The sequence below is a fragment of the Zeus faber genome (assembly GCF_960531495.2).
Source record: "Zeus faber genome assembly, chromosome: 7".
In the NCBI taxonomy this organism is placed as follows: domain Eukaryota; kingdom Metazoa; phylum Chordata; class Actinopteri; order Zeiformes; family Zeidae; genus Zeus; species Zeus faber.
This window is the reverse complement of record NC_137203.1, coordinates 11,195,354-11,216,896: the sequence shown is the minus strand read 5'-3', so window position 1 is coordinate 11,216,896 and position 21,543 is coordinate 11,195,354. Positions and strand designations below refer to the sequence as shown.

The 21,543-nt window shown below is 46.7% G+C and overlaps 2 protein-coding genes across 2 annotated transcripts; both read right to left on the bottom strand.

The window, feature by feature from the left end:
• Positions 1-1,095: 1,095 nt before the first annotated feature.
• Positions 1,096-8,605, bottom strand: LOC307232874 (chondroitin sulfate N-acetylgalactosaminyltransferase 1-like). The gene is made up of 10 exons (XM_080004078.1): positions 8,306-8,605; positions 6,472-7,106; positions 6,241-6,341; positions 5,656-5,834; positions 4,915-5,131; positions 3,850-3,951; positions 2,772-2,953; positions 1,996-2,090; positions 1,760-1,841; positions 1,096-1,663 (listed from the first exon to the last, which is right to left on the bottom strand). Exons 2-10 carry the CDS (start codon positions 6,832-6,834, stop codon positions 1,389-1,391), a joined length of 1,596 nt encoding a protein of 531 aa, XP_079860204.1. The 5' UTR covers positions 6,835-7,106; positions 8,306-8,605; the 3' UTR covers positions 1,096-1,388.
• Positions 8,606-9,751: 1,146 nt separating this feature from the next.
• On the bottom strand, positions 9,752-21,205 carry rnf122 (ring finger protein 122). Its single transcript, XM_080004588.1, has 6 exons — positions 20,884-21,205; positions 15,912-16,068; positions 12,905-12,950; positions 12,728-12,769; positions 12,342-12,424; positions 9,752-11,956 (listed from the first exon to the last, which is right to left on the bottom strand). Exons 1-6 carry the CDS (start codon positions 20,906-20,908, stop codon positions 11,842-11,844), a joined length of 468 nt encoding a protein of 155 aa, XP_079860714.1. The 5' UTR covers positions 20,909-21,205; the 3' UTR covers positions 9,752-11,841.
• Positions 21,206-21,543: the final 338 nt, after the last annotated feature.

The following is a 21,543-nucleotide window of genomic DNA, read 5'->3' as shown; positions in this document are numbered from 1 at the left end:
TTATTTATCCCCATTTCATTTATATATTCAGAATTCGTCACCAATATGTTTCGCGAACAAATGGGAGCGGCGGAGCTGGTCTCCCTGCTGCTCTGTCAGCTGATTCAGGTCCGGTAGCATTCTTGCCGGGGTCACCGTGCAGAGCAACATAGACGCCCAAACGATCTTTCAGCGGAGATTGCACGGCCGCGCCTCTCCGTGCCTGGGCGGCGTGACGCTTTTCTGAAGTGGAAATCCCGGCGTGCAAAATGTTTGTCATGCAGCCTGGATCTGTGCTTTGACTTGTTGACGTTCATGACTGGGTGGAGGGAAACGCGGGCCCCGCCCTGGCGTGGAACCCAAGCAGGGACATCTCCCACTCGTCTCTGGCCGCAGAGTCGCCGAAACAAGAGTTATTTACTTTGCTTATTTCCTTACTTGTGTGGAAAAATGAAAAAACGTAAACATAACTCAGAGAATTGGAGTTTCTTTCATCCTCCAGACAGCACCTCTTCCCCTGCCCGTTCCCCATGTTTTTATTTTAGATTTATTTATTTTTGTTACTTCCTTACTTGTAAGAAACAATCGTTTTAACGACTAAATAAAAGACCGTCCCGTTCTGCCTGCCTTGGATCGGGACAGTAGATTATGTAATGGAGAGGGACGATCTACGCTCCGCAGCGCAGTTCCCTGGTTCCCGCTTCTCCAAACAAAACAAATAAAAACAGTGTGTTTTTATTTTACATGTATTTGTTTTCCTCCGTTTCCTAGTTGAACAAAGCAGAACAGCTTGGTGTGTCCCGTGGCGCGTCGCGCACATTTCCCTGTTGCTTCCCATTGCTACGGGACTTAATTTGTTAAAAGCTGGATTTTTCTTTGTGTGGATAATCTTACGGCACTTCTGTAAGGGGGAGACTTCCTCAGACACTCTCTCAGGCTCCGCAGAGCCGTCGATACTAGATAGATAGACAGATAGATAGATAGACAGATAGATAGATAGATAGATAGATAGATAGATAGATAGATAGATAGATAGATAGATAGATTGATAGATTAAAGGCTCTTTTCTTACCTGTGTAAGTAAATGAAGAGAACTGGATGAAAAACAGGTTTAATTTGACATTTTGTCAAGTCATACTTTGGAACTTACAGACACAGGTCGTACGCGCTGACGTGTTTAATGATGTGTTCATGTGAGAGGACGTGTCCTCAGGGGGCAGTATCAGGTAAAAGTTGGATTCGGATGGTAAAATGTTTTTCAGTTTTGAGTAACCCGTTTGAGAGACCATTGTGAGTTAAGCACAAAAGGTACAAACAATGCCACCACGTTAAAAAAAAATAAAAATAAAAATGGCGCGAGCGATGTCAGACACCGCTGTCGCGCGCATCGTCCTCCATCTTGTCTCCCTTTAACTTCCCTGCTTCTGAGCTCTGGAATGGGCCTCAATCTCCCGTTTGAAGAACAGCTCCCCCAGGCGACCGTGGGAGGCCTCGCTCATGGCCTTGGTCTGCATGCACATCTTGTACTTGTCCGGAGGCAGCTCGTCCGCGCAGCGCTTCTCGTGCCAGAAGTGGAACAGGCCGCGCGACGGCGAGCGCACCACCATCAGCTTGCTGTGGAGGTACTTCCTGTACAGGTGCACGTCCTCCAACCCCCAGCCCTTGATGTTGCGGTCGAAGCCGCCTGTGGAAAAAGCAGTGGTTTGTTGTCATCCAGGTTGAAATGCAGCATTGGAATGCATCAGGGCAGCAGCAGTTAGGGGACGGGGCCTTTTATTACCTATGTTCATGAAATCAGACCTGTACTGGCACGTCATACCAAATCCAAAGTCCCTCCAGTATCCAGTCTCCTTTTTTATCACCTGTTAGAAACAAGCCGCGATTTTACAATATTCCAAGTCATTTTAACATAGTCAGTCAGTCGGTCAGTCAGTCAGTCAGTCAGTCAGTCAGTCAGTCACTCACTCACTCTCTCACTCTCTCACTCTTCTATCTGTCTTGTATTTTGTGACCCACCAGTTGTTGCTCGGCTGGAGGAGGGTGTGTGTGGTTGCTGTAGATGAGAGCAGGGTTGTATTGGCTGAACAGCACAGGGTAGTACACTTTTTTACCTAAGAGGAAGAAATAAAAATCCCCAAATGATCTACTCAGCACAGCAACTACACGCAAATATTGCCTGACAGACATACGTATATGGGCCCATGGTTGTGTGATATCAGTTATTAATGAGTGTGATGAATAATCTAAAGCGGGAACGTGTAGGAATGTGGTCTCCGCCGATAGCAAAGCAGTATTAAAACATGTGATTCTACATTCTACATTCAAAATGTCGAAAAAAGTTTCTAATCGCCCGCTACTCCTCCCTGACACCTCCCTGGCGCTCTGTATCACTTGTTCATTATGTATGACGACTCTAGTACGGAGCTGATATGGGAGGGAAAAAAACCTCCGAGTCGCCAGGGAGGGATTCCCAAAATTATGGAGGAAGCTGCCATAGCGCCAATAGCGACCATGCAGCTTTACATCATGTTTCAGAAAGTGTGTGTGTGTGTGTATGTGTGTGTGTGTGTGTGTGCGTGTGTATGTGTATGTGGTGGGGGTCTCACGATCCCCTCTTATAACACAGGATCTTTTAATGATTATTTTACCTCAAAATTGACATTAAAATACATAAGAGCATTGCATGGAATTGCATGAAAGAAATCAGCTTTAATAACAGCTCAGTCAATAACGCGCCGCTTGCGGTTAGAATGAACGCGCAGCAGGTGATAACGCGGTGATGTTTCCCTCACCGGGCTCCGCATTGAGTCGGCAGGACGTGAGGAAGTCGGAGGTGAAGTGGATGTCGACGTCGCAGAAGAAGAGCAGGACGTTCTGGGTGCGGCGCCAAGCCCGAGCGCCCACCTCCAGGCCCCGGCCGCGGGAGAACTCTTCGTTCATTTGGATCAAGGTGAAGTTCCGGAACCGAGTCTCCCTGGGGGACGGGGAAAAGAGGAAGGCACCGTTTTGGCCGGAACAAGGCGGAAATAGGAAACTCCACATAAACACGGTACGCCGATCACGAAAAAGCCCCCACCCCTACCCTGGAAAAAATGACTCATCCGTCAGACACTTAAGTTCTATTGTTTCCAACAATGAGACACCGAGGGAATTCCACTTTGTAACAGCGTTCTATTTGATAAAAGTCAGGAGATAATCATCAAAGATTTACAAAAAAAAAGGAAAACGTAACTTTTAGGTTTTCCTTTCACACCCTGCACCGCAGAGAGCCAGAGGCTTCAGAAGACGAGCTGATGGATGCGGTTATAAAACATTGGTATCGTCTGACATTTATTATTTTCTTTTATCCCCTTCCCTAAAATGTGCAGCGCAGCACAGAGAAACCATAACCGAAATTGAGTACAAGCCGCAACGCTGATGTCATCACAGCCTTGAAGTCATTTAAGAGGCTTGTGTCTGAGGCTCTTCCCCGTCGTGGTTAGTGAGCTTGTGTTTCCTCAAAATTTAGCTCGTGAATCTATTAAATAGTATTCATTACAATTTTAAACCTAAAATTCCACCCTTAAAATAAGCTCATTTTAATATATTTGAATATGCTTGGACAATAAGACTTTTATTTCAGTGCACTTTGATGAAAAGGAAGGGTGCAACCTAATGTGGTAAGTTAGTTTGACATGCTCTGAAGCAGCTGTAGGATATTTTATTATCATAAAAATCTGTTTGGATCAGTTGTGTAGGTTGTTTACGTCCACAAGTGCAAAAATATTCAACTGGATGACGACGGTTTCAACTCTGATCACAAGCTCTCAGTCACCATTTAGGGCCGAACGCTTACAAACACATTGAATTCGAACCGGCGCACGGTGTTACCTGGTGGTCTGGTCCAGTATGGCTTTCACTCGCTCGATCTGATCTCGACCGAAGTAGACCACGGTGAGATGAATCGAGTTTTCTTGACGGATGCACACGTCTCTGGGGAAAGAAACGCAAAAAAGGAGGATTTATTTGCCTCCTCGGCAGAATAACATGAGAACCATCATTAGGCTCCAGAGTTTGGTTCAGTGTACACGTTCCATAATATCCAGCTGCTCCGTGTTATCGTGTTCTGATTTCCATGAGAGGCACCGTCCCATAAGAGGCATTTGCACGACATATAACGTTGAAATAAGAAATAAGAAACTCTGCAGTTGGAATTATTATTACTAAAATTCAATAACTAAATCAAACTTTAATCAAGTTACGGCAGGATCACAACTACTGTGTTGTGCATGTTTGTAAGATAAAATAACAACACTTTCTCAGTCACCGGGGGGCAATTCAAGAATGCAGGGGTTTGTTTGTGTGTGTGTGTGTGTGTGTGTAGGTGTGTTTTTTAATGTGTGGTGTCTTTTAAAAATGTGTTTATATACACACATTTCTGTTTTTATATTTTGTTTTCTGGCCTATTGGGTAATTAATTAATAGAAAAAGAGCAGAGTAGTGCTGCCGCCCACCAACCCTCCACCCATAATATTATGAGGAGCCAACTAAGGCTTACCTCAGGCAAACTCACACAGTGCAGGGATATAAATATACTTTTTTTCTTCTCATGATTAGAGCATATCAAAGACTATAAAGGAGTAAACACCGTCTGTTTTGACGGCCTCCTTCCAGTCATGCCCCGAGGAAGACTCGGGTTTTGCTCCTTTGATAAGCTCTAATTGTAATAAGAGCTCTGCTCTATGAGGGTGTTCCTGAATTAACCCTTCATGGGTTCCTTTGTGTCATTCTTAGTTTTTACTGTGTTTCGTATGTACTGTATGCATGTGTGTGTGTGTGTCTGTGTGTGTGTGTGTATATGTGTGTGTGTGTGTGCGTGCGTGCGTGCGTGCGTGTGCGTGTGTACTGTATATACTGTATACTATGTGTCTCGGTGTGACCAATGGGCTCAGGCACCTGAAGTTGGCGATGAACTGTCTGAAGGCGTCCGCCCTCCGGGACAGAGGCACGATGATGTTGATCAGCATGTTGCGTGTGTCCACGCAGTCGCTCTTCACCTTCATCACGGGGCCGAAGGGCCGGAAGAAAACCAGCCGCGTGAAGTCGTGTGAGGTCTCGCCTTTAAACAGCAGCTCATACACGGTTCCCCGGTCCTTTTCTGTACGGGTCAGCCCTGAGAGAGAGGGGGCGGGGGGCGGGGGCGGGTATGTCTTTGACCCAATTTCCATACAATTCACCTAAACAATGCTCACAGGTGTTGCTGCCGTAACCACCGTTCCGCTCCCTCCATCTTCCATCGCTCAGTGCTTGCGAAAGCTGCTTATGATATTCCACATTCAGGCGTTCAGCTGACCTTCACATTTTTTTTTCTCCGTTCCAGTAGCAGAGCTCACAGTGTCCATAGTAACGCTGGTTCCACAATAACTCTCTCCCTGATGTTTGTAATACTTAAACCGCATCATATCCAGTGAGGGACTATTATTTAATTAAAATACATTTATGAATTAATTTGGCCTTAATATCAATACTAATGGCAACTTCAAGTTCATATTCCTCTACAAAGGTCATCTCTTGTAGCTATGTGCAAGTGATTTATGGGGATTTGCCAGACCCCCAAAATTGTCGAGACTTCGTGCAAATTCTCATACAATGTGAATCCGGTCGCTATGCCTTGTTTTCAAACCGCCTTTCTCTCACCCTCTATGAAGTCCGACGGAGAGTAGGTGCGCTTCCCCCGGGCGGCGTCCGTGTGTTGCTGGGGTCCGTTGAGGACGTGCAGGGCTGTCTCCAGAGTTCCTATCAACTCATCCCGCCGGTCCTTCCTCACCGGTCGCTCCTCGGGGTGCCGGGTCAGCCCCGTCTCCAGCTGGTACACCCTGAGGGACGGCGGAAAGAATGAAATAAAATCAGAGTTAGAATCTATTCAATCACTAAATATGCTCGCGTACATCAATGATTTGGCCTGGCCGTTGTTCCCTTGAGTATAGAATTAAAAATGTATTTTATCAAATATATTTTAAATAAATATATATTATCTCTGTGGAAGACAGAATTTGGGCGGTAAAGATAAATGTGATCACTTTTAATAGATAAATACTGTTATCTATGTGTGAATCTAGGATATTTTATTCCGATCAGGTCACAGCAGAAATATGCCATGGAGGGATATCGGGTGAACAACGAAAATATTACACTGACAGCTATTCCAAATATTACACTGACAGCTATTCCACCGCTCAAAGTTTGCCTCTGCCCAATCCGGGATCTTCCCGACGTACTCACCTACGCAAAGTAAAGGTGTCATACGGGATTACCGCGTACTCGTTCGGAAGCTTCGCACCCGAGTTCACCTCGGCTTGGTTCAGCTGGGAGCGGAAGAATTCCTGTGGGGGGGCCGAGAAATGACATTTATCACCACCGGTGCCCTCGTCGGCCGGAGCCCCCGTCCGCAGCGGGGGCTCGGAGGGCACGTATTTATCGATGCGACGCTATGTTACCGTCTGCCGTTCCCACCTTGAGATCCGACTGCGTGGGGACCTTGTGAAGACTGTCCAGCCCCAGAGGCAGGACCCCTTTGGCCTTGGCCTTCTCCAGGGAGTCGTGAAGCTGCTCGGTCCGCTCCTGCAGCGCCTCCTTCAGCTGGGCGATCTGCTTGGTCAGGCTGTTGATGTAGTACCTGTGGGAGTCCTCTCTCTCCTGCAATAAGGCCATGTAGCCCTCCTTGCTGGTGGCCCCTCCCGACAACAGCGGGGACTGTTGGCCTTGCTGGGCCGCCGGCTTGCAGGCGAGGAGGTAAACCAGGGACAAGCTGCAGCAGACCAGGAGCAAAATGGCCCCGATGCGGCCCGCGAGCGCCAGCAACCACCTTTTAAGCATTGCGTCTGGCGATGAGTTGCATCAAGCAAATGCTCTCAAACAGTCGAAGCCCACGCCCCGGGGCTGACAGAAACATATGAGTTGTTTTTTCATGTGCCATTCAACCGATCCATTTTGGGTCCAGATTTAGGGTTTAAGGAACAGGTTTTTTTGGAGGAGCCTTCCCACTTTTCTTTTTTCATCTTGTTTATTCTCACTGAATCCACGGTTCACATCCACTATTTCATTCATAGTCGTTTCCAAATGTTCATTTCTGTCATACCGAGAGTGACCTAGAATGACAAATATGTGAAATGAATGGACATGTTATTCATTAGATTCATTAGATGTCTCACAAACATTTAATAAAAAAATAAACACGCCATAGTTATTTTCAAACGTTATAAGCCATGAAGGACCTGAAGTAAACTTAATGACATTGCAAATTGTTGATGAAAAGCTCTCACAGCGAATACCGTTTACTTTATTATTCATACTAAATCATGACCAGTCCACGGTAATGTGCGCAACCGTAACCGTTTCCAAGAGTACGTCGCAAGGAAAGAAACCTGCAGCGGTTGTAAAATGTGAGTGTTGTGCACTGGCTGGTGGGACAGGGCGAGATTTGGACGAATATAAGACCTGACCTTATATTCACTCTGAGTGCCACGATTTTGAAGAAGACGGAGGTGACAGAAACAAGCCTCGCTCTGTGCCTCTCCACCCTGCGTGTGTGTGTGTGTGTGTGTGTGTGTGTGTCTGTGTGTGTGTGTGTGTGTGTGTGTGTGTGTGTGTGTGTGTGTGTGTGTGTGTGTGCGTGTGTGTGTGTGTGTGTTTGTGCACACGCACACGTGTGTTGCCATAGTCAGGGTTTATTCACAGCACAGTTGGCTCTTTATTGCTCAGGTAGAGGCTGATCTCATGAAAGACTTGCTTATGTTTCCAGGTCCACCCAAGCAGCATGCGTGTGTGTGTGTGTGTGTGTGTGTGTGTGTGTGTGTGTGTGTGTGTGTGTGTGTGTGAATGTGTGTGTGTGTGTGTGTGTGTGTGTGTGTGTGTGTGCGTGTCAATGTGCGTGTGTGGACAAGTCAGACCATTCGAAACAAGTGTACCGTTACGGCTTTAGAAAGTTACGCCAATATCTTTTCGATATTGTCTGGCAATGAAAATGCTGACGCGGCAATCCTTATTTTAAGAGAAATCCTGCTTACGCTTCAAAACTTGCAAAGGGGTTGTGTGTAATGCATAAAACAAAGTGGGGTTGGGTTTTTTTTCGGTTTAAAATGTTTCAAAGCTGTGGCCAGTGCCTTAGATGGTCACATTTTGAAGCCGTTGATACCAGATAGGATAGAATCAGTCAGATTGTCGATAGAATACCAGAGCCATCGCAGCACACAGTGAGACACATTGCATTGGATCAAAACACACAAACACATGTGACCCTTAATAAATGTCTGACTGACAAAGAGAAGACGAGGCAAAGTCTACTCACCAGATGCTTCGGATGTGATATTAAAGATGAGATCCCGTGTCCATTGAATCTCCAAATCTCACTCTCATGGCTCAGGGTTTCTACCTGTTCGTTTTTTTCTTTGTTATCATGTGCATCTTCTACGACATGTCCTTGTCAGTAGTCCCCATTTATCGGAAGTTCATCAATAATACTCCCAGAGGCCGTGGAGCTCCAAAGCAAATGTGCTCTACATCTCTCTCTCTCTCTCTCTCTCTCTCTCTCTCTCTCTCTCTCTCTCTCTGTCTGTCACTGTCACCCTCTCCCACACAGGGTCTGCAGCCTGGCAGTGTCCTTCAAGAGTAGACTGGGTTTTTTCAGACTTTCTCAGCACCTTCTCCTTCTCATCCTCTCCTACTTTCAGTCTCCTCCCCCCCCCAACGCCCCCCCCCCCCTCTCTCATTCTATGGGAGCCAGTGTTCCCTCCCGTCTCTCAGTGATTTTACACCATCTGCCTTAATCTTAAATTCCGTTTCAGGGCCCTCAAAGGCCCTGACTCTAATTAGAAGGCGTTGCGTGTACAGCGAGGAATGCGCTTGGGACTCGGACGCTCGACCACCTGCAATCTGCCGGGGAGGAATAGCTAGGTGCCACTTGGAGCCCACCAATGGGAGGAGGTCTTGCACATTTAATGAGGCAGGATGCAGATGTGCTCTCAATCCGAAAAACGAACACAATCTTTTAAAGGCCTGCGCCCCATTCATATAATAAGAGGCTGATGTTCAGTGTCCACATTGTGCCAAAGCAGACTCATATTCAACTATATTGATACAGTATATGATAATATGAGCGTTCCCCAAGTTGCAGTTGAATTGTTACTTGGTAAAAAGAGAGTCACTAAACTAAATTTAAGACAGCCTTCATTTACCAACTTAATAACTTCCAAAGAACTGAAGAATGGATGTAAGAATTGATCATTTGTGAATTGATCCTTCTGCAAATAATGTCATGTAATATTTTTGAGAAAAACAAAATGTTATTATAGTTATAATTGAGAGATTTAAGAGAAAGTATATTATCCTATAATTTGTGTTAATATACAGTATAATATTTGTGTTTATAGACTGTAGTCATAATATACTGTCTAGTGCTAATATATAGTTAGATGATTGTTGGTGTAATTAAGATAAACCTTTATTAGTCCCACAATGGTCCCACAGTAGTCCCACAACGGGGAAATTTACAATTGCACTATAATGTTAGTAAAGTCAGAAACATATATGTATAAATATAAGGCTATACTGTGTATACATATATATATTTATATATATATAAAATGTATAATTTGTGTTGTAGTTATCATAGTTATTAGTGTAATTGCACTGTCGCGTTTGAGTATGGACAGTATTTCACCTAACGATGGCGCCAGAGAGATCACTTCAGACAAGAAGAAGGAGAAGCTGAGAAAACAGACAAACTGAATTTATTACTTTTTTTTTTTTTTTCCAACTCTATTTACATCCTTTGGATTATAAAACGTGGAATGTGGAATCTTAAAGAGAAAACGCCTCGTCTCTCGCTTCCGTCTCACCAAATGTAAGACGCGTGACACAGCCGTCCCGGTCGGCGGCCACCAGCGAGGCCGCTCGACCGAAACGCTGATCCTCGCCTTCGACTACATCGCATGTGGCAACCCGGATCGCGTGCCTTCGAGGGGGAGTTGTGCCCAATTTCGGCAGCGCTCGCCTACGATTTGCTGAGAAAAGATGACGTCAACCACAAAGACCTACAATGAGGGTATGTAGAACCAGAATCACCAGAAGTACAACAACTCCACCAAAAGAATATCTGTATAAAACGTAGTGTTTGGCCGCGTCCCGTGTGAGTTGAAACGATGTGACTAAAGTGCGATGCTACCCTTATTTTTACCTTCACGGGACAATAACTGTCTCCGAGACGAAGGGAATAAAACAGTGGCTGTGGCCGCAGCCGTGACGTGCTATGGCTAAGGCGTTGCCCTAAAATTTTGTTGTGGCCACAGGAATGTCAACTCGATAGAAAAATGTAATTCAGAGTGGAACACGTACAAAATCTTTTACACATTTTTTGCAAAAACAAAACAAAAGAAAAAAAACCAAAACATTTTGAGGAAGTGAACAGTTTGCAAATTCCTGTCAGCTATACAACAACAACAAAAACAAAAAAAAGGCATAACGTGTTAAAACGTGTCCGCACAATTGAAAGTCCCATAAAAATCTACTGATATTGCAAAATGTACAGAAAAATTAGGGGCGGGCGAGTGTTATGGAATGTCCCATATCAAACTGAGGTGCAGCTTTTCAAAATACAATCGGATCCTCTCGGTTTTGGGAGAGAGGCAGCGGCTTCGCGGGGAAAAAATCCGTCACCTCCGACACGTCGGAGCTCCGGAGGTAAACCCTGCTCTCCTGGAGAATATTGATCGGGTCGTTGTGACGATTTAATCATCTCTAACCGATTGGACGGTGATGTATGGAAACCTTTGCACCAGCTTTGTGCCAATTGTACCACGAGAGGTGAGTGGAATATACACCCGTCTCTGCCGCTGTCTCAGAACTACAACTGCAACATTCTGCAACGTATTACAGAGTGGTAAATTCTTTGGGAGTATGATTTGGCTCTTAACCAAAACATTATTTTTTGCAGATTGTGGACATTTGACACGCCGTTGGCAAGTTGACTGAATGTTGCGGTAGATCACTGGTTTTCTCTTCATCTTGCTGCCTTTCATTTGAACGTTGAACATTTTTAAGAGCGTACACCCGGACGTGCGGCAAAAAGGAAAAAAAAAGAAAAAAGGTTATTTTTCGACTGAAACATTAAATTAAATATATTTTTGTGAATCTCTAGAACATAGTGTTAAATATATATGTAAATTAAGTGCACGTAAAAAAAAAGGAGGAACGAGAATGAAAATACACTTTGCACTTCATGGGACCTTTAACAACAACTTTTTTGATCCTCAGTCGCCTCGACCGACATCGACTGCAGACCAGACAGACGCTCAACCACGACATGACAGACAAACGCCCAGAGAGTGCAACTGTGTTTTTGTCTCAAACCAAAGGCCCTCGCATTCCCCGGCCTCGTCTTTTCCCGAAATCCATACAAAACATGAAACAGCTCCTCAGCGGGCGCTGTCAGACCTCCTCTGAGACGACGGGGCCGAAGAAGAGAAGGCGGAGATGGAGCGGATCGGGGGGGGGGGGGGGGGGTTGGTTGGGTGGGTGGTGGAGAGGAAGGAGAGGTGACATTGAGGAGGAGCGGCGCTGTGACATGAAGGCGGCTGATGGTAATCTCGAAGACACCACAAGGTGTGATGTCACCGTCTCGGGGCCGGTCGCTAGGCAACAGCATCCCTCTGAGTACCTTCTCCCGGTGGTAACTAGGTTACCCCCGACTCGCTCGTGGCGTTCGTGTTTTGCCGGGGTTTTTTTTTTTTACAACATAACAGCGTTTTTTCCATCCCGTCGGTTGCCAGCTCGTACCAGCTGGTCCAGTCGGCTCTCCCCCACCCAGCCTGGCAAGGGCTCACCCTGCTATACCAGCTCGTCCAGCAGAGTCCCTATGCTGTGGTGCTGCTCCGGGGGGCCGGCGATGGGCTTGTTGCACATGGGGCACACGCAGCGTACCTCCAACCATTTGACCAGACACCTGTGGGGAAGGACGCAGACGGTCAATGTCGGAAAAGAGGCGGGGCGTTAAGCCGTACCCTTTCTATTGCGCGGGCTAAAAAAACACACCGGCTCAGTTGTGCTTACGGATCATCCTGGCAATGGAAAAAAAAAAGTCCTCCTGTGTCCTGACGCTCGAGGCACATTAGAAAAAACACAACAAATTCAAATAATTAAAAACTTGGCTTCCGTAACGACGCGTTTCGGAGCGAAGAGCTTCTCCTAACAGCCTCCCGGATGAACAAGGATTCAACCTGTGGCCGTTAGCTTAAGTGGGATACACGGCCGCGATACCCCGCATCAAAAAAAGAAAACGCCCAACGGCTAAGAAGAAACACTCTCATTGTGCTTTCCTGTACACTCACTTCCTATGGAAGGCATGTTGGCATGGCAACACCGCCAGCTCATCTTTCACTTTGAAGTCCTCCAGGCAGACGGCACATGTCTGCTGTGTGAGTGACAGAGAGAGCGGAAAAGAAAGAGAAAAGTACAAAGGAAGGGGACAGATGAGGAATGGACGACAGTACTGTGCGTCACGTCGAATTTTTTTTTTGTTTTTTTTCACCTATTGTACTCCTAATAGAGTAACCTTCACAAGTGATTCCTTTTAACATATGGCGCGCGCACGCACGCACGCACGCACGCACACACACACACACACACACACACACACACACACACACACACACACACACACACACACACACACACACACACACACACACACACACACACACACACACAATCTTACCCCGTGGAGATTTAACTTTTTGGGATCTCCCTTGAGAACCACCTGTAGAAGCAGCACAAAACACGTTGGAGAGAGAATCCGACAGAAGTTTCACCGTCAATTTTGGAACCGGTTTGGCCCGAAATCGTCAGGGGGTGGTGGTGGTGGGGGGGGTTGGGAATGTCAGCGCGGCCTTACCTCCCTGTATCCGAACCGCTCACTCTGCGCTTGGTGCCGTAGTTTGCTGTTGACGAAAGAAAAAACCAAATAAATAAATAAACACGTTTCCAACGCGACGAGAAACCCATCTGACCCTACCGAACGCGTTGCTTCCGCAGTGAAAATATGTTGGTACTGTATCAAATTCCCGAGCGCACGTTGGAGAGCGGTGGGACAGAGCTAAACGTGAGGTCAGCTGACTGGACGTGCGGCTACTTAATAGCTGGTTGCACTTACAACAACCAACTATCTGGTCAATTACTCACTTGCAAGAACCAAGCACACACGCGCATACCATATTTACGTGCGGTATCATTTTAACCACACGCATGCGCACGCACGCACGCACACACGCACACACACACACACACACACACACACACACAGCTAATGAGTATGTTACTTCTTTGAATCCTGGACCGCCCCCGACTGCAACAATGGACAGGAGATCTTTATCTGTGTCTGTTCGGGCTGGTTATTTTGGGTTCTTTGTTATGACTCTTTTCACACAACTAAACATAGGCTTATGTGTCTCACTCTCTGTTGCATTAGCCGCCCCCCCCAAAAAAAGAGAGTTCAACGCAAGTATCCGAGAGCAACAAGCGTAATTCCTAAGCCGATTAAAAAAAAAAGAATAACAGCTCCGGCGGATGGGAGCCGTGGGGCCTTGTACAGGTTTTTGCAGGTTTTTTTTTTTGGTTTTTGTTTTTCTGACTCGCTGCTTTATTTGCATTGATTGCCGATAAACAATTGTCCGTGCGGAACAATGTGAGGATACACTTCGGACATGAGTAGGGTTTTCTTCCGCCCAGAGAACGACGTGAAGCGGGTGAAAGAGAGCAGGGGGCGGGGTTGGGGGGAGTTCGGATAACCCCCCGCTGAGATATCGCAGCGCCGCTACGGAGAGCGTCCAAATAAAGAGAGTAAAAATAAATAATAATGACCTCAATGAAAAGCCTTCGCAGCCTCGTGCCGGAGGACATCCGCCACCGTCCCACGAGCACAAAATATCGTCCGAGTCGAGCCCCAGTTCCTGGGTCCGGTGAGTGGATGCAAAGTTATAAAGGTCACAGAATGCACGGGGAAATTAGAAAGAGCTCTGTCTGAGGGGGATAAGAGTCAACCTGCCTGTGACGGAAAACTGCATCACTCAGCATTCATGCGATGAATCACCCGGTCTATAAGCGAATTCAATCACACTCCTACCCGAGACTACCCTCACACGTCCAACAGAACGGGGCAAAAGGAAGTGACTCACTGGCTGTGATTCATACGCCGGCGCTTTTCGGATGAAACGGGAAGGATTTAAAAAAAATATATATATATATATATATATATTTTTTTTACAAATCAACTGACAATTTAGAAACCAAGAGTTAAATCATCGTAAATCATAGGTTTTGACGCTATCCGATGCCTTCACCCGCAGTGCATACGTGGATCTCTCAACGCTTGTTTTTTTTGTCTATATTGTTCAGATATTAATGTCAATTCTGGGACCTTTCCGTGTGTTACTTCTTCCAACGACCATAGTGATTATAAAGCGTCTTGCTTGTCATGCCGTGCGGGAGGGGGTTCGCGGCCTGGGCGCTGATTCTGAACATGGGAGCGCTTCCCTTTGCTGCGAGCAATGTTTCTATTTCACAGACGAGCCGGAGTTATCTCGCCCGACTTCACGCCGCTGCAAATGTCACCCGGGTAACATGATTCACCCAAGGTACATTTTAAAAAAGATATTAAAAAAAAAAAATCTACGTAGCTTTTCACCCCGACACTGCAATCTGGTTAAAAAAAACCCCACACACAACAGTCTGCCGAAAACCTTGGGCCAGGAGGATCGTGACGCTGGGGGCCGATAGCCACAATAACACTTCATACGAGCACCGCGCTGCAGCCCCCTCCGCGTAGCGGCTCCGTCTGCAGATATCATCAAATTTTAACTCCAGTCTCTCGCTTCCGCTTCCCAGAACACACACCAGGTTGTGTAACATTTGAATAACCCCAAAAAAAAAACAACCCCTATGACATCCAACAATAAAAACTGCTTTGAACTTAACTTCGAAACAGATTTTAGTTTGGCGCCCGTCGTCGCGCCTTTAGTATTTTGAAATCATTGCGAAGACGAAAACCCCCCCCCCCAAAAAAAACGACCGAATGTTTGAATCTATTTAAAGAGCTTGAACGCGCTTGGGTGCGTTCGAGGCCTCGGCGTGTCTCCTCCGCGGAGCAGGCCGCTTCCTGCAGCCGCGCTTCCTGCCCCTCGGACACGACCTTCCCCTCCCCTCATTGGGGAGTTCATTGTCAACAGCTGGAGAAGTCACCCTCTTCCTCTTTTTCGTTCCCTTTTTTCCCTCCTCCTTCAATACCCTGCCCCCCACTCTGACACACACTCTATAGTACCTCTGGTTCATTCACACACACACACACACACACACACACACACACACACACACACACACACACACACACACACACACACACACACACACACACACACACACACACACACACACACACACACACACACACACACACACTTATATCTCACAGCCGCTGACTGGTTGTGTGATTTGGAATAAAATTGGAACTGGGAGCAAGGGAATTTTTATATTTGTTATTTATTTTCTCCATGGTATTTCATATTTTCAATTCCATTTTTCTCAAACCAAAAAATTTGCAAACGAGTGCCCGATTAAACATGCTGTACAGCTCCTTTTGACGAGGACGATACCGTTTTAAAATATCTCAACAAAACGAGCGCAAAGCGTTTACCTTAACGGCCTTAATTCCGCGCCTTATTGCATAACCTGATCATAAAAAGTCCTAACATTCTAATCTGACATGTAATATGCTTTCAAGCAATCTTTAAAAAAAAAAAAAAAATCACACCTCCGCCCTGTTAACTACTCAACCCCTCCGGCCATGAGATTAGCCGAAACAACATTTGAGCACTCTAGCCCCCCCCCCCCCCCCCACTCCAGCTGACCTGATGAAGTAGCAGCAGAAGATGAGGCTCAGGATGAAGACGAAGATGCCCGTGCCGAAGATGACCATGTATATGTTGAGGGGCAGGTCCTGGAAGGTGATGGGAGGCATGCTGCACGACTTGTTGGAGTAAACCAGACCCAGACCACAGAAGCACCCTGCGCCGGGGCAGAGAGAGGGCATTTAGAGTGCACGTACGGTGAGCGCCCTCCGGCAGAGAGGAGCCAGGAGTCGAGGGTGGGGGAGGGGAGGGGGTGTGGGGGTAGTGGTGGTGGTTGGAGGGGGGGGGGGGGGGGGGCAGAGCAGACACACACTCCGTTCAACAGAGTCCTTCTCTTGAACATTATCGAACGTGCGCATATTTTCTAAAGTACATACTCCCACTGTTGTGCAGCTGAGGGTCAAAGTTGGCAGCTGAGTCCGTTCCTCCCAGAAACCTGACACTGGAGCTTCACGCGGAGAAACACCCCCAGCCCCCCCGGCCCCCACATCCACACGCAGAAACAATGAGCCGAAGCGGGACAGAGGGAGTAAGTGTCTGCATGTGTGTGTGTGTGTGTGTGTGTGTGTGTGTGTGTGTGTGTGTGTGTGTGTGTGTGTGTGTGTGTGTGTGTGTGTGTGTGTGTGTGTGTGTGTGTGTGTGTGTGTGTGTGTGTGTGTGTGTGTGTGTGTGTGTGTGTGTGTGTGTGTGTGTGTGTGTGTGAGACAAGAGAGCGAGAGAGAGAGAGAGAGAGAGAGAGAGAGAGAGAGAGAGAGAGAGAATGAGTCCTTTCAAACCCGTTCTCCTGGGTATTTTTTTTTTTTTTTTTATCCGCTCCCCGCGCATGGAATTCACGAATCATCGCGGCAACGTTTCTAGATGCGTCTCGCGCGGACCCTGTTTAATTCCACTCTCGGGGCCCGGCGTCTGACAACGTCGTCGGACGGATAAAGCCTGATATTTCCGTATCCAGGCAACTGGGATGTAAATCATGCCGTGGCGTTGCCTCATTTCTGGGTCTAATAGCGAGTATTTATCTTGTAAAGCCATTAAAGTGGCTGGCAGCGATATCAACACACTTTTCTACGACTGCACGTCCTACTTGGTGTAATATAATAATGTGTTTTGCACAAAATCTGGAAAAATGATTTTGTCACGGTAACATCACATGGATTCATTTAGCAGACCTTTAGCAGAGGTTCAGAGTGCATTTGTCACTAGTACAGTCATCGTCGGTGAAACCTTCGATAATGACAAATAACCTCAACAGTCACAGAGTTAGATAATGTTGTTTTTTTTTGTTTTTGTTTTTTTATCGCAAATCGACAGAGAGGGACGCGGGGAAACACACTCAGCTCTGAGTAATGATGACCCAGAAGAAGAAGAATGTGTTTTGAAAATATATATATATATTTTTTTGTCTTTTCTTTTCGGAGACTGAATTAAAGGGACTTTTCTTTGTTTGATCCAAAATGTTGGGAAACAAAAAAACACTTCTGTTGAAAAGACGGATTCTAGTCTCGCCGCCCCGCGTTTGCTTTGCTTAAACCTTTGCTCATTTTGTTTAACCGTGAAGCGTTTTATCTGAGACGAGCTTCTCTACTCGTCTGTAAATAACCAAGGTCACAGCTGAAGTTGGGATGGAAACAGGCGCGACTCACGCATCCACATGAATGTGTGTGTGTGTGTGCATGTTGAGTAAGTTATTGTCGTATTGAATTGACTGCGATGGATAAAATTCGATGCTACATGTACGTATTGGTAGAAAAGGAGACTACCAGTTTCAGGGACACATACAAAATAGAAAAGAAAGCGTTATCCACGACTCTACTGGAGGCCTTCATCGGCACAGTACACTCCCAAACTGTCTATTCAATCTCAGCGTGTTATGCAGCTTAATACTTGTTATGATAAAATCATAGTCCATTGCGGCCTGGCCGTCCAGTGAGAGCGATCCCTCCCTCTGTGGCCCCTTCTCAAGGTCTCTTCCATTTTTTTTCCGCGGTCGGTTTTTCTGTGTTTTTCCCTGGGCGGAGGTTAAGACCAGCGGATGCCGACGGTTTCTACGCGAAACGCGGAGCTGGTGAGGCCCCTTTGAGACGGCGCCGTTGGCCGGCTGAAAAACCTGACCGGGGAGAGAGCATACCTGCGCCGTGAGCATATAAATGCATGTCCTCCTACTTTAGAGAAATGAGGGCGTTCTGTGAGGGGCCTGGTCTGAGCTGGGACATGGCGGCTCTGTGACTGATAGTGAATCACAGTCTGTGTCGGAGGAAAATTCGCCAAAAGACCAAGGTCTAGAATAACAGTGATAAGTGCTGTTGCCTTGACATTGGTTTGAATCCAGGGCTGGCTCTCGTCCGCAGGGGAATTTGCATGTTCTCCCAATGAGCTGTGTGGGTTTTCCTCCTGGTGCTCCATTTTTATCCGACGGTACAAAGACATGCAGATCTGGCGGACGACAGTCTGGGTAGTAGCGTGTAGGTTGAAGGATATGGGAACTGCTATTATTCAGAACCCTCTGAGACATGATTTTGATAAATGGTTGAATATAAAACTAGATTGATCTACACTATCCTACAGTACACTACAATATACTATGTTTTACTATGCTTGAGACCAATATAATACCTTGAATCCGATATAATGCCCTGAGGACCTAGTAGTGTTTGACAGCACAGACCTTTACTGTTTTCACCACACACTGATCATAATAGGTTTCTGAGAAATGGTTCTTCATTGATCTCTGTATTTCTAATAATGTGTTGACATTTCCCATCATCTCTGAGAACTCTCTGTTGTACGAGGAGATCGATACCGTCTTATTGTGGTCCGACTGAAGGGGCCGCTCCATCTCCTCCAGCAAATAGAGGGCCGTGCGTTCGACTTCCACTCGGTGGGATTCACTCACTCCTTGAAAGACGACGAGTTCCTCGCCGAGCTAATTAAGTCGACGCCAATACATCCGGAGGCGGGGCGCCGTTTCAAACAGGCGCGGCAGCAGACGGCGCAAGCGGGCGGAAAGCCCTCCTGCGTGGACGCCGTCACAAGAATAAGCCCGACTCTTGCCCCCCTCGCATTTGGGTCTACCTCGGACGACCGTTTGAAAGGGTGAAACCGGGGGGGAAGACGTCGGTTGCAGGGGGCTGGGAGTGCGTGTTGCTGCCGTGGGTCAGCGAGTGCACCCCTTCGGGCTCATGCCTGCAGATTCATATCGATGCACAGCCCGTGACACATGTGATCCGTGGAGCCACCGTAGCCTCAGACCACAATGTCACACCCAAATGTGGGTCACCATGTGCATGAAAGACTGTGTTTGTTTATTTATATGCGTGTGTCATGGATGGATGCTCTCACGCTCACGCAACATTGTATGTATAGAAGGCAGATGGGCCGTACATGGCGGATTCGCAATGAGCGCAACCGCGCATGATCACTGACCTATATTGGCAGGCTCAGGAGGTGCCCCGTTGCCATGGCGCCGGGATGGCGGATCCAAGAAATAAAAAATAAAAAAATAAAAAAAGACGCCAGTCAAAGTTCTCATTTTAGGATGTCTATACTGACACGGTCGTCCTGATTCTAGAATGTCAGCCCCTACGCCCCTGCTCTCATACTACAGCTGGGCCTGTTCATGAGTTGGAGAGAGGGAAGGAGAGAGAGATGGAAGGAGAGAAAGAGAGCGAGAGAGCCAGAGCTTTTGGAGTACCATGACTGTGGATGCTTGTCAGACAGGCCCCTGCGAGATGCCTGGTGGGGTTTTGTGCTCTATCAGTGGTATCCACACAAAGCTGCTGCTGCTGCCGCTGTTTGCACTACAGGCAGAACTTTCCATCAAATATTTAGCAGCGAACATGAGGGGAAACACTCCTCACTACTGCCGGGGTTTTTTTTCGGCGAGCAGAAAGTAGGTTGGCTCCGGACTTCATCCCATTGCGTGACGGCACTAGGTATTTCCCGCTTACGTGCACACACACACACACACACACGGATCTGAGGAACAGACAGTGACATACCGAGCCATGCCGCCAGACACAGTGGAGGTGGAGACGTGACAGACTGCTCTAATTTCCGAGCGTGTTCAGTGTGAATGTGCTTGTTTGTGTTAACGTGTTTGTATGTTTTGGGAAGGTCCGTCGATTTGCCTGTTTTTGTACACAATCGGTCATGCATGTCGAGTAGCGGGGTGGGGGTGGGGGGGGTCTGACTGTGTAGGACTGTGTGTGTGTGTGTTCCTGTGTGTGTGTGTTGGTGCGTGGAAGTGTGTGGGGAAGTCAACACAACACTATTTCCCTCATGAATAGAAGGGGGTTTGGACAGCACAAAGGGGGTAATTGTTCCTGTGTGGACGCCACACACAGTCCACTGAGGTTGCCCCCCACTCAGCTGGGCAGGTCAGAGGAAACACCACTAATCCATCATCTTCACTCCGCTTTACCCCGACAATGAGGGACCCAATGCCGTCATACATGAAGGGGAGAGATTCATTTTGGGGGGCGTAGCAGATATGGCAGGAGGAAGGACCACGGTACTGGGGTGGTGACAGTTGAATCGGGCCGGGGCAATTGTTCAAACTTTGCCCTTGGAGACGTTTGTCCAAGGCAGCACTGCAAGTAAGAATCCCATAAAAGGGAGAAGGCAGGGAGCAGACAATGGAGGCTGCACGTGCAATGCAATATTTGATGCACCGCAATAACAGATGGATCTGTTGCATTGGTCAATGAACTATTAAAATGACTCAGACTACTGGGAAGGTAAATAAAAAATGCAACTCACATCATGACCATTGCTTTCATTACATCCAGAGCTACAACAAATAGTGGCATTGATTACCCTTTGGTCAGGGGAAATACAAACCCATGTTCTTTTTGAGTCAAAATTACCACTGATAACACAGATGCCTGTAGAAAATAATAATAATAATAATAATAATAATAATAATAGTAATAATAATAATAATAATAATGATGATGATGATAAAAAGCCAGCTCACCGTTACACCACTGGAAGGGGTGCATCAATGCACTGGAGGGGGTCTCTGGTGGTCTCCAACTCCTGTTTACCAACAAGCTGCCAGCAGATGGATGGATGAGGATTCTTCCACCTCCGTGCACAACAAACACCGTTTGCTGCAAAGTGTGAAGGTGGAGGAGACAATAGCGCAACAGCCTATGAGCGCGCTCGAAAATAAATGTAAAAAAAAAAAAAATTATATATATATATCTATCTATATATATTTAGATATATATATATATAGAATCTATGCCGTGAAGAATAAATATGTTCTATGTTCCATCGCTTGCTCGGCGGCTCATCTCGAGGTGAAAGCTATAAATTGCCAGGGAGATGATCGATGAAGATGGATTCTCTCCACCCCTGCGCTCCGTGTTGACTGTTATTATTGAAGCATCTGGAAGGAAACTACAACAACACTGGCGCTCGTCTCCCCGGCCCCGCCCCCACCCCCTCCTCTGGTGATTGACAGCCGGGCGGACCAATCACCTGCCCTCCCATTGTGTCGACTGAGTTCATGAGGGCTGGAGCGGATTGACCCTGTGCGTTTTTTGTTCCCGGTGATCATCTTCTTTATTCTTTATAATTTATTTAATAAAAACACTATATATATATATATATCATATAAAGATATGACAAA